We start from the raw sequence: 12857 nt of genomic DNA on the forward strand, positions 1-12857 counted from the left end.
TTGTAAATAGTCTACGTTTAATACTTCTAATTAGTATCTAAACATTCGATGTGACGGGTGCTAAAAATAAGTCAGAGGAACTGAACCAGGCCTTGTTTTGAGTTCATTGGTTCCTGCAAACTTTCAATGTCTCAAACATGCCCAATTTCATTCAAATTCCATGTTCGTTCAAAAAAAATTCAAATTTCATGCCATTCGTTATTCTGCACGTTATCTTCAGCAGAGTCCAGTCTTCTCAAGTCTCAACTCTAAACTGCTTCCCTTCCTTTCCCAGCAACAGAGCGGACCCACGTGCCATGGCGACGCCGCCGCCCCGACGGGGACCGGCGGCTCCGGCCGCCTCCGCTTCCGCGGCGCCCCTCGCCGACCACCTCGAGTCGGCGATCTTCGCGCCGCCCCCTCCGTCGCCGCCGCCGCCCTCCCCCGCCACCATACTCTCCGCGTGGTCGCGCCTCCGTGACCCCACCTCCTCTTCCCCCGCGGACGCCCTCGCCGCACTCGAGACCCTCCACCTCCACCGGCGCGCGCTCCGCCTCTCCTCCACGCACGCCGCGCTCCTCCTCCCTCTCCTCCCGCTCCACCCGCGCCTCGTCGCTCCGCTGCTCGCCGCGTCCCCGCACCTCCTCCCCGCCTCCTTCCCGGACTCCCTCCCCATCTCCCCTCGCCTCCTCCTCCTCGGCGCCCGCGCCTTCGCCATGAGCGCCAAGGATCTCCCCAGCAATTCCAGTTCGGGGAATTCCGCTTCCACCGCCAAGAATCTCGGCAGGGGTGAGTCTGCCAATGGCCACGATGATAATGATCCTGTTGTGGCTGTGGGTCGCATGCTCGAGGATGTGGAGCAGGGGGGCCAAAGCATCGATGATCTTGATCACCTTGCGCTTGCCGGGATCGGTTACGCTCTGGCGTCTGCTGATGAGGTGCAATTCAGAAGGATTCTTGTGTCCTTGCTTAGGATTTGCGGGAGGATTGGGAGCCTGGCTGTTGGTGTTCGGGTGCTTAAGCTGGTGGAATGGCTGGTAATTGGGTTTGTCGAGTCGAGGAAGATGCGGAAGGTTCAGGTGCTCTTTGAGATGATTTTGCCGGAGAAGTGTGAGACCGAGGGTTATGTGCTGTTTCCAGTGGTGATGGCAGCCTGTGGTGGGTTGCGGGCACTGAGAGTTGCTTCGGCGAGGTACCGGCTGGACTTCGATCCACGGTTGAAAGAGGTGCCTGAGCGGACAATTCGGTTTGCAGCTGAGAGGGTTGTTTTAGAAGGGAGGCGTGCTGATGATCAGCGTATCCTTGTTCAGTGTATCGCATTGGGCTTGACACGGTGTGGGCAGGTCATGTTTCATGAGTCGGTGTTACAGTGTATCTGTATGGGATTACTAAAGGAGCTCCTCCCTTTGCCGGATATGCTCAGGATGTCAGTTGAAATTGCAGAAGGGAAATCAGCTGAATTTGTCAAGGCTCAGGTCAACCAACACCTCGATAGTGTTCTTTTCAAGGAGGCAGGCCCGGTGACTGGGGTTCTTTGCAACCAGTATTCATGTGCCAATGACAAGGCTAAAAATTTTGTTGAAACTTGTGTGTGGGAGTATGCACAGGAGATTTATTGTCATCTTCGTGCAGCACTGTTGCTGCACCGGGGAAAGCAGGATGACTTGATTACGGAGATTGACAAGATTGCTGAGGCCTCATTTCTTATGGTTGTAGTCTTTGCAGCTGAGGTCACCAAACACCGGCTAAATGCTAAGTCCTCAGAGAGCTTCCAACCTGAGGTTGCTGCTAGAATCTTGGTGGCATTCTCTTCTGTGGAACATCTTAGGCGACTGCGTCTTCCTGAGTACACTGAGGCAGTCCGGCGTGCTGTACTTGTCAATCAAGAGAATGCAGCAGCTATTGCTTTGTTCATTGAGTCAATGCCTTCATATGCTGAATTGACAAACCAACCAGGTTATTTCAATGACACTTATCTTGTTATTACTAGGATATGCTAGCAATTGTTAATTTAGAGTTGTGTTTGGTTTTTATAGATTTACCAAGCTTGGCTGGAACAAAATATATTTGGCACAGAGATGAGGTTCAGACATCACGCATACTGTTTTACCTGCGGGTTGTGCCAACTTGTGTTGGACTCATTCCAGCTCATATGATTCGGGATAAAGTGGCTTCAATCATGTTCTTGTATCCTTTTTATATTCCATTGTATTGTATTGTCTTCTTATTTGTTTTTTTACCTTGTTTACCAAGATTTTCAGCGTAGAAAAATGTGCTCCTTAGCACAAACAAGATACCTACAGCATCCAAATGAGAAAGTTACAAGTGCTTCACATTCTGTGATGGTATCTTTCCTATCATCTGGCAGTGGCACTGATCAGGATGATCGAACAGCTTTGAAAGAGCAACTTATCTTTTACTACATCAAGAGATCTCTGGAGGTAGTTCATTCAGCATCTTTTTCTATATTTGATTTCTGACTGAAGGATGACTTAGTTCCTCACTTTCTTCCTTGGTAGGCTTATCCTGGGGTAACCCCATTTGACGGATTAGCATCAGGAGTTGCAGCACTTGTTCGACATCTTCCTGCAGGGAGCCCTGCCATTCTTTTCTGTATCCATAGCCTTGTTGTCAAGGCTAAGGATCTTTGTGATACTGCAATGATTCAGGACAAATCTTTATGGAGATCATGGGAAGAGAGCACAGAACCTTGTAAGAAAGCATTGGATCTGTTGCTGAGACTAATCTTCCTTGTGGATATTCAGGTTAGATTGTATGGCCATTTCTCCCCCTTCATGATTTGTAGAGCAATAGATTTCTGTAAGACTGATTGTTGTTGCATTCAGGGTATGCTTTGTCAGTTTGCAGAATATTAGTACAAAAGAAATATAAGCAACTTTTTCTCCAACAGTATTCCAGACTAAAGTAGCTAGGAGAACTGTCGAATATTTCTCATGTGCTGGCTCAATTGTTATGAAGATGGAGACTATCTTGGCTTGTTTTCTAATGACGCTCAAAACGAGATGTTCTATGTTAACTCAGATTTCCTTCTCTTTGCAGTCATTCCCTTATATGCTGAAGGAGCTGGCTGAATTCGTGACTCTGCTACCAAAGGAAGCCCAGGATGTGCTCCTCGATGATATGCACGCCCATGTCGCGGAGTCTGATGATGTCACTAGGAAGCCGGTGCTTGTGTCGTGGCTGCAGTCCCTCTCCTACATCAGCTCGCAGTCGAGTCGTAGCGAGTCTCGTAGCAAGGCCACAAGTGCTTCATCTGTAGGAAGCGATGAACTGACCTTGAACAGAACTATGGCACGCCTGTGATAGCTTTTTTGTCATGCTTGTAGATTTGCAGTACATAGTAACGAAAATCGGGTGCGTGTTGCAAGTACATAATTGAGTAAATTGTATCTTTCGCTTTGTCCTGTTCCAAATTGCGGTTGCGTTTGGGAAAAAAACATGCTATGTTTGTGGGCTCTGTTGGTTCGGAGAACTATTTCACGAAATCCATGTCGTGGTGAATTCAAACCGACCTCGATTTCATTTCACCTGTTAATGCCATCTGGAATGGGTCTTGATCCTACCTAGTACTCCCTCCATCCCAAATTACTATTCGTTTTGACTTTTCTAGATGCATAATCTTTAATGTGAAGCTAGATATATATTATATTTAGATACATAGCAAAAATTATGTATCTAGGAAAAATTAAAATAAATAGTAATTTAAGATGGAGGGAGTACTATTTAAACAATGAGCAATGAGGATGGACTTTCAAGATGAGGTCCTCGTCCGATCCAAGCATAATCCATTTACTGTTACCGGTATCCAACACAAATTTCACAGTTAAAGAACAAATGCATTATTGACATTCTGTTCCAATAAGTATGCACTATAAATACACTGCCGGTTCTTAGCATTACATCGGCTTTACTGTTATATACTTCTCATCTGTCACAATAGATGAAAGTGGCCGCAGCTTAACAGCCTATGTCATAAGACAACAATGCCATATCTGCCAAGAAAATGGCACTACAGGTCTGGGAACAAGTTCTCGCCAACATAATCCATCAACCAACTCACACGAAGCACGAAGGTCTTCCAAAAATTAGTAACCACAAGCTCAGGCACCTATCCGGTCATCTCTACGAACCTGACGTGTATGTATATCTTGTCTGAACCCCTTCCAGTAGCTCCATAAGTTTACCTTCGATAAATCAAGCAAGAGAAGCTTATTTCAACATGCTCTTATGGAACATGAATACAACAAAGGCGTGAAAGGCATATATGCAGACCTGTAAGGAAACCAATCAATGGCACCGGATTCAGCACCTGTTCGGCCTTCTGGAGATGACGCCTGTCACGACACAATGTAGGCATGAGCACAAAAAGGTTCAATTTCAGTCAAGCAATGATCATCTTAGGGCAGGGTGCTCATTACTTGGTATAACTGGTGAAAAAAGGATCTCTCATCACATAAAGGGCCCACATCATCTTCCGCCTTTTCAGCTGATGGACTCGAACCAAAGAAGAATATCTAGTTCAGCAACAGTAACATACAGGAAAACAGAATTGAACTAGCTAGTGAACTGAACTCAACTTGCCTCATCCCTCTCAGCCGAGGAGAGCTGATGGACTTTCCCTCCTCTATGATTTAGATCAGTCGCGTGTGAATGGATGCCAAGACTTGTCAGTTCCACAGCTAGCGACACTAACCATGGGGTCCATGATCTGATTCCAAACTTTCTGATCAGAAGTACATACACAAGTGGCCTGAATATGTGAACAACCTCTCCTAAAACAAATAAGCGCCCAGTACCCCCTTTAGCAGACCAAATACTTGCCAAAGTTGGCTTCTCAACCACCATCACTGCATGTTGCAGAAGATTTAACTTGCTATAAGAAAAAACTATAATCCCAGAAGTATCCAAAGGAAATATCAAGATAATTAAATAGATGGATGCCTGATTTAATTTAAAATATATTACCAGTTGGCTCAGGAGTAGGTTGAAGCCTCCTCATCCACATAGGATCAGACATCATCTTGGCATTCTCACCAAACTTGTTCAAAGCAGCTACTGCTCTTCTCTCAAGACTCTTAGATACAACTCCATTCTTTCCATCCAGACCGTTGGTCGCAGCTTTGTGACCATTTTGGGAATGCCCATTCATCGGATAGATAACTGGAACTCCATTACCATTTACTCCATAATTATCTTCAAGAACGGTCATCTCTTCTTCATTTGCCATCTCCCCTCCTTGTAAGAGCATCTTGTATCCACTCTCCCGAAAAGCGGCTAACCTGACGCCTGCCCTGAAATATTGTGCAATTGTTATTATTTGTCTGAAAAAAAGCCATTAGATATGCAACTAACAAAACAACAAATAAGTAACTATCTTACTTCACTGCTTCTGTAACAGCAAGGAAGCTCCACTTGCGATCATCGCCAACAAAGTGCTGGGCAGCAACCTCAACAACCGCTTCTACATCCTTTAGTATAGAGACAACAAGACCCCATGGAATAGATTGCTCCTTAGAGGCAAATGAGTGATTTTCAGTGGGCGCATCAATTATGTGCTGGTTGACAGAACTCACAATACCCAATAGTGCATATACTGTTCAGACAACGAGGCACGAGTTAATATGAAGAAATCAGACATATTCCACTCAAAATAGACTTGTCTCAATCAGAAGAGCAAACAATTTCTTGAAAAGATTTGCCATATTATTATGCCTATGTTTACGAACTGAACAAATGATTTATTTCATAGGGGGGTTGAGTTCCAAGACAAGTTTATAGTAAAATTCAAGAGCTAAACTCTGGGATGTCCTATCTGGGATTAGTTACAAACTAGTTAGGCAAACAGTCTGCATCCCTATAATGTAGTTACAACATAGAATTTGATCCCCTGGGACATATAATACCATGAAGCAAAACATGTTCAATACAGAATACTACCTGCAAACCCTAAGATCTCCAGACAGGTCAGTGAAAAAAAATGCTATGATCTCTTACATTGAATAGCTCAAAATGAGCATATGACACTAGTGGTTTTTAGCTAATAGTGGAAGGATGCCAGGGTAAAAATGCAAATATAGATTCAGAAATAAGCTTAATCACTCCAGTGCTAAGGCTACCAAAGACAGCTCATATGAGTTCCGTAAAAATAAAAGGCTTGATAGTAACGAATAGCTTTTATTTCCTTCATGAAATAACTCAAACAGCGACCATGGTAGCACATTGGACTTCTCGTATTAGGTGATTTTATTAGCAATTTCTAATGGGAAAATATGGCTTCCACTTTGGTGGTAGTGTAACTAACAGATTACTTTACCACAACAATATTGATCACATCTTGGCATAAAGCACAAAAGATCATGGACTCCTCTGTGCATGCAGACATGAGACCTCAGAAACCTAGGAAAGCATTTACGGTAACACCAAAACAGGAAATATGACCAAATAGGAAACGCAGTTTGCCAAAATTTGTGCCGTAATATGTTATCTATATTACGTCACTTATTGATAATGATGAAAAATTAAGGGCCTTGGAGGCTTGGACACATGAATCACATGCAACATGAATTAATGGCACAGAGCAGGACACGTCAACTTCACCCACCCAAAATTTGACATTTGGGCATCCATATATCTTAAAAGTCGCTAGATGTACAACCTAAACCTCTTAAATCATAATCATTCCAGTCCGTTTCAGCTCTTGTTCACAGGATACTATTTTCCATCTCATTAACAGTTCGCAAAGTTTGACGCTGCAAGGCTTGCATTCACGAACATTTTGCACAGCTCAAAATCCAAAATTGTTGAGACGGTAAACATGTATATGATCGATGAGAGATTCAGGTAACAAAAACACACAGTGGAACTAAATGTTACTCCAACTGGAGGAAGGAACTACACCTGCTTCTGGCGCGATCTCTGAGTTGGCAAAGCGCTCAGGTAGTATCCATGTGAGTCCCTGAAAAGAGTTGAAGCAAGTATAGGTAAAGTGGGGCAGCTGGTAACCCTTCCAATTAAGATGCCATGGTAAGAAATTCTGACTGAAGTTTTGCAACCCCAACCAAGTCCAGCGACTAAAGAGCATAACCCAGGCAAAATTAGCGAATACACCATGATGTTATTACTCTCTTCTGCGGCTAGGAAGAGGACATGAAGCTCTAAAGGACCAGAGGAAGCACACGATCCCAGCCCAGCCGAGTAGGCCCCTACCAACCACGAGACGACCTCGCGATTCAGCCAACGCCCAGCGAAACGCACATCCCCAATACGACGAACAGCACCCGAATCGATGGGACACACGCGGATTAAGCTCACGGGACCCGACCAGCGGAGTAGCGCAGCAAGGTTTGTAGCGTCCAAGCCCAAGCCCAACCCCTACGAAAGCAAAGCGAGCAGCGGGGATCAGGGGGGATTACGTTGGCGAGGGACTCGAGGGAGCGGACGAGGTCCCGATTCCTGCGCACCCAGAGCTTGTACGCCTCCATGGCGGGAGCGACGACGGCGCCGATTCAGCCGCCACCGCCTACCTCGCGCAGAAGCTCCGTAAGGAGGGAGGAAGATCGGCAGCTAGCAGAGCGCGAGGTGGAGGCTGCGATCGGGATCGAAGGCGGCCGGTTGAATCGCGGCGGGCCGGCCGCGGAGGAGAGGTGGGGCGGCGTCAAGCGCTGCTTTGCTACCCGTCGGGATGGGGAGGAGTTGGAATTGACCCTCTCTCTCTCTCTCCCTCCCTCCCTCTCTGCAGGAGGCTGGAGCCTGGAACTACTCCGGCTGGAGCCGGCCTGGTGCTGGTGGTGATGACGGCGTCAGCCTAGCGCTCGCTAGGCTGACTGGTGGGTCCGCCTCCTTAGCGGATTGGATTTGAAGGTCCGTTTTTGAAAAGAAAATTGAAGGCACATAGTACGGACCAAGTACAAACGCTCATATTCAAACCTACCCTTCCGAAAAGGAGTCACCAATCTAAATAAAAATTGAAAAATGAATCCCATTGAATTATATTTTTGTCGATCAATTAGAATTGCTTTGGAATTCAACTGTCTTCCGTACTAACAATATTCGTATATCTCAAGCACAAAAACACATTCGCGGAGAAGACGAAGAAGAAGAAAAACGTTTATCTGCTTTGTGCGTTAGCATCCAAGAGATATCTGCATGCTGCGTCGCTCTCTCGATTTACCTCGTTGTCTCCTGCCATCCGCGGTCCGCCCCACTGCCAACAGAAGAGGAAATCGAACAGACCAGGCTTCTTCCTCTATCAGAGCCTGTTTCGAACGTCCTAATTCGCTGAGATTTCAGCACGAGCTAGACAGCTTGCAACAAGGGACGTTTGTTCTCTTTGCTTATTTTTAGCACCCGTCAGATACTAATTATGAGTATTAAACGTAGACGATATGACGGGTTTTAAAAATAAACAAAGAAAATCAAACCCTCCCAAGTCTTTTGAACATTGCAATTTCAAGCGAGAATCCATGTGAACTTTCTGCTCCAGAGAGGCCAAATCGAAGCTGCCCAGGTTCAGCACGAGCTGTACAGTCTCCAAATAAGCTCGTGTCGTGGTGCCATGCGTCGCAGTGAATCAGTGACCACTCGACCGCCTGCACCCTCTGCTGCAGCCTGCATCGGGCATCGGCGTCCTGTTCTTCATGTTTTCGTACTACCAGGGCCAGTCTAGCACATGGTCATGTTTTCGTTTTTTTTTTCTTTGGCACTATTGCAACAGATCTGCGCGAGCAGAGCACCCACGCGCGCTGCACTATTGCATTTTCAACTGTCACAGCCAGATGCGATCGCGCCTTTCAGTTAGAAAATGACGGCGTGTGATCACCGATCAGTGACGTCAGAGCGATACGTCAACGGCGCAGCAGATCCCATTGATGACGACAGCGATGCTTACCGAGTACCAAACACCATCTCATCACCCGTTAACAAACTGTGACAAATGACAAAAGGATCCCAAGTATAGCACCAGCTGGAAGCCTGGAACAGAGTGAGCATCCAGCTGAAAAAGAAAAGGTCCATATCGCCTGACACAGCCGAGCAAAATTGCGATGTAGGGCTCCCATGGCACAAAGATCTCTCAGTTTGGGTCAACTTACACAGTTACACTGATTGGCATCGATAGATAACCTTCTGCTCTCATTTCTCTACACAACCAAGAGTCAAAAGGAGCACACCATCTTAAGATTAATGCAGCAGCCAAAAAGGAGGGCTCGGCCGGCCGAGCAATGCAATCTAATATACAGAGAGGGGGCGGGAGCGGGCATGGCTGATCTACTAGGCTACTTCGAGGTCCTTGAAGTACTCGTGCTCGAGGGCTGAACGGGCGTTGATTCTCTTGCTCGGGTCTAGCCGCAGCATTTTCTGCATATTGGTAAGGAGAAGTCAGCAACTTGAATGTATAATTGTATAAGGGACAAGGCAACGAAGGTTAGCAAAAGAAAATCATGTTACCAAGGGCATATAATCTAGTCCGGTTTATGTTCGGTAACCTTTTTGAGCAAATGTTCTGTAATCTTCATATGTCACAACTCAGCATGTGGTGTAGTAAAGGCCGTACTAACAGGGAACTAATAAGTTATTCAACCCTACTACTGGCGTCAGTACATGAAGCAATGCAGTTTCCACATCCAGTTCCAGTGGTCACTACGCAATGTAAATAGTGCTCAGACTGTCCTTAAAATGGACAAATTGCAATGCCTCATCAAAGAGGACCCCCTGTGCCTTTAGATGCAGCTATCCAGATGAGTCTGAACCGATGTTGGAAGAGAAATGCCTACATTGTTACAATCCAGGTGCAGGTGCGCATGCAGTCGTGCCAGTGCTTAGAAGATGGCAAATATGTATTAGGAATAAGAGTGAATTTGCAATCATATTAGGCTGGACGTCATGTGGAAACAACAGCCTTAGAATGAAGCTAGCCTGCTGTACAATTGACAGCCTCTAGAATGCAAATGAGAAGATCATCAGTGCATAGAGACATGATCCCAGGGAAAAAAGCATAAAACTTATAGTTAGGTTCCCATTTCCCTTTCACCCAGCTGATGGAGTGATGGACCCTTGAGCTATTCAAATGCAATCAGTATTTTCAACCTTCAAATAAACCCCACAAAGAAGACCATGTCATCTATTCACTAAACAAAACTCATGGCACAGACAAAAAGCAGTGTCACTGGGAAAAGTGAAGAACATAAGTAAATACAAATAATTATAGAATTCTAGTATGACTTACTGATAGAAGATCAATTCCCGCAGGTTCAAGTGTTGGGACCACTGTTGCAAAGTCCTACAGCATGAACCTTCTGTTAGAGCTGAAAGTGTGCCGATCATTTGATGTTCATACACATACAAAAAGGAGATCCCAAACTTATCTATTACAGAGCAGAACACAGTAATTTTCATCCCCACCCACAACCTCAAACCCTATCCCACTATTTGCAATAATAAAAAGAACTCGTTTGTGATTTACCACGGATGGCCACTTTGGAAAAGTTGACTTGTAGTCAGGTAAGGAAGCAACGCCTGGCCAAGTTTCTTCATTTGGAGTGCCTAAAATTCTGCATTGGCAGAAGAGTGTATAGCCCAGGTAAGGTATTAGTTCCAAAACATGCAACAAAGTGAACAAACTAAAGGAAGTTTGAACAACTCTTGTAAATGAGACCTGAAAATCTTAAACAGCTCATCAATCTCAGAATCCCCAGGAAAAAGTGGCTTCTGGTTCACCATTTCAGCAAAAATGCAACCAACTGACCACACATCAACTGGGGTAGAATAATGCCTCGCACCAAGAAGAATTTCAGGTGCTCTATACCAAAGTGTCACCACCTAATAAAAAGTTTGGTCCCAGTTAAAGAAAGCAAGCTCGAAAGGAAAGGTGCAGATGTGAAACATCATTGTAACAATTCATTCATACAAGTGCCAGGCCCAATGATGATGTTGAACATCATGGTAAGTGGTAATTTCAGTTGTAGAAATGTATATGCGTGCATCCATTCCTATCCTCTTTCTATTTTTAGCTTCAATATTTCTGTCATTTGTCGTTTGTACAGGACAAAAGCAACACTACGACATGCTACAGCAAAGCACACGCAAATGGATTTACTGGCAGTTACAAAATTGACCGTTATTTTCTTATTTCTCGTTTGTGCAAGCGAGTCAGACAGTGGTACTGGTAAACCATGAAGGTGTATTCATGTGGCCTAATGATGTTAACAGTTACGAATTGGTGTGCAACAGAGGCAACAATGGTATCATTTTGTTGCCTTCGTCAAAAGTAACTGCATTCCTTTTTCCCAGATGCAAACATGGCATGGCAATTCTCATCTATCACGGTTTGACACATGCAGATTCCTTGAATTAGCATGCAAGATCGACATCATCTCGTTGACAGCAAAACGTACCTCGTGAGTAAAAGTCCGAACAGGAATGCCGAACGCCCTTGCCAATCCAAAGTCAGCAAGCTTCAATAGGTTGGTACGGCGATCAATCAGCAGGTTCTGCGGCTTCAAATCGCGGTGGAGCACGCGGTGCGAGTGGCAGTACGCGATGCCCCGCAGAATCTGGTAGAGGAAGGACTGCACAAAGAGCAGAGTCTAGCATTACATTTCGTATCATATCTCGCAATTATCACTCACGGCCTCCTCAATGGAGCTACTGTTGTCTGCTTGGAGTAACTTATTACTAGTACGTCAGTTCAATTCAAAGCAGAGCAAAAGGAGATTGAGGAAATGGAGAGGGAATAAGAAGAGTAGTAGCAGGAGAATCTGACCTTGACTATGCGGTGGTTCTTGAAGTCCGGGGATGAGTCCATGTGCTTCTTGAGGTCGAGGTCGAGGTACTCGAAGACGAGGTATATGCACTTGTCGTTGTGCACGACGTCCTGCAGCCTGCACACGCACAGCGACTGACTGAATCAGCAGCTGGCTCTTACCGCGCATGAAGACACACCCGCACACAACCAAGGCCGCGCGCGTGGATCGAGCAGCGGGGGGGCTCTCGAGACGGGAGAGGAAGCGGCAGCGGGGTACCTGACGATGTTGCGGTGGTGCATCTCCTTGAGGAGGGAGATCTCGCGGATGGCGGTGGAGGGGACGCCCTCGTCCTCCTGCTCGAGGCGGATCTTCTTGAGCGCGATCGTCTCGTTGGTGTGACGGTCCTTGGCCTTGTACACCACCCCGTACGTGCCCTCCCCGATCTTCTCCACCTTCTCGTACTGCGCCCACGCCCCGCCATTCCGCCGCATTATTCACCCCCGCATCAACGACGAATATTAGAGGAACCGAGGCGGCAATAGAGCGATCGGAGAGGGGAGGCGGGAGACGTTCACCTGGTCCATGGCGGGGCGATCCGTGCGTCCGCGGTCGGATCGGGCGGCAGGGCGGCCGTGAACTGGCGGCGGCGGCGAAGGGGGGAGGGCGGAGGAGGGAGTGGTGTGGGTGGGTGGGGGTGTGTGGACTCGCGTGGAGCCGGGGCGGGGCGGGGTTGGCTTGGCTTGGCTTGGCTGGCCTTGCGATGCGGTGTGGTCGCTGTCATAAATCATAAGGCTCGCGCGGGTATCATCACCAAAATGCCGCGCCGCGAAATTATTTAGCGCACGGGGACGGGGCCACGGGGGCGGCCTGCCAGGTCAGCCGTGGGGAGGGGAGGAGGTGTCATGGACCGCGCGTGCACGGCATAAGTTTCTCCATGCGTATCTTGCCCATGATTTTACTCTCTGAAAAAGGGGGAAAAGGGTACTCCCTCCTGTTCTTAAGAAGCACGATAATACAATATATTGCAAGTCAGAGGGCGTTTGGTTACTTTTGCTTATTTTTAGCACGTGTCACATCGAATGTTAGATATTTAGCGACGCTAAGACCTGGTGGAAA

The 12857-nt window shown here is 46.6% G+C and overlaps 3 protein-coding genes across 4 annotated transcripts; 1 reads left to right on the top strand and 2 right to left on the bottom strand.

The window, feature by feature from the left end:
• Positions 1 to 242: 242 nt before the first annotated feature.
• LOC101770454 lies at positions 243 to 3527 on the top strand. Its single transcript, XM_004952002.3, has 5 exons — positions 243 to 1935; positions 2016 to 2166; positions 2273 to 2420; positions 2499 to 2744; positions 3040 to 3527. Exons 1-5 carry the CDS (start codon positions 297 to 299, stop codon positions 3301 to 3303), a joined length of 2448 nt encoding a protein of 815 aa, XP_004952059.1. The 5' UTR covers positions 243 to 296; the 3' UTR covers positions 3304 to 3527.
• A 288-nt stretch (positions 3528 to 3815) lies between these two features.
• Positions 3816 to 7761, bottom strand: LOC101770870 (peroxisome biogenesis protein 16). 2 transcript variants are annotated; one of them, XM_012843278.3, is made up of 8 exons: positions 7413 to 7761; positions 6898 to 6955; positions 5380 to 5593; positions 4966 to 5291; positions 4578 to 4847; positions 4419 to 4486; positions 4273 to 4334; positions 3816 to 4184 (listed from the first exon to the last, which is right to left on the bottom strand). In XM_012843278.3, the coding sequence occupies exons 1-8, from the start codon at positions 7479 to 7481 to the stop codon at positions 4181 to 4183; spliced, it is 1071 nt and encodes a 356-aa protein (XP_012698732.1). In that variant the 5' UTR covers positions 7482 to 7761; the 3' UTR covers positions 3816 to 4180. The 2 variants fall into 2 exon arrangements, with proteins under 2 accessions (XP_012698732.1, XP_004952062.1); XM_004952005.4 differs by having other exon boundaries at positions 4582 to 4847; positions 7413 to 7759.
• Positions 7762 to 8933: 1172 nt separating this feature from the next.
• LOC101771773 (cyclin-dependent kinase A-2) lies at positions 8934 to 12470 on the bottom strand. The gene is made up of 8 exons (XM_004952007.3): positions 12317 to 12470; positions 12018 to 12202; positions 11759 to 11876; positions 11391 to 11564; positions 10652 to 10815; positions 10460 to 10547; positions 10223 to 10276; positions 8934 to 9354 (listed from the first exon to the last, which is right to left on the bottom strand). Exons 1-8 carry the CDS (start codon positions 12323 to 12325, stop codon positions 9268 to 9270), a joined length of 879 nt encoding a protein of 292 aa, XP_004952064.1. The 5' UTR covers positions 12326 to 12470; the 3' UTR covers positions 8934 to 9267.
• Between the last annotated feature and the right edge of the window lie 387 nt (positions 12471 to 12857).

The sequence above is a fragment of the Setaria italica genome, chromosome I (assembly GCF_000263155.2).
Source record: "Setaria italica strain Yugu1 chromosome I, Setaria_italica_v2.0, whole genome shotgun sequence".
NCBI lineage: Eukaryota > Viridiplantae > Streptophyta > Magnoliopsida > Poales > Poaceae > Setaria > Setaria italica.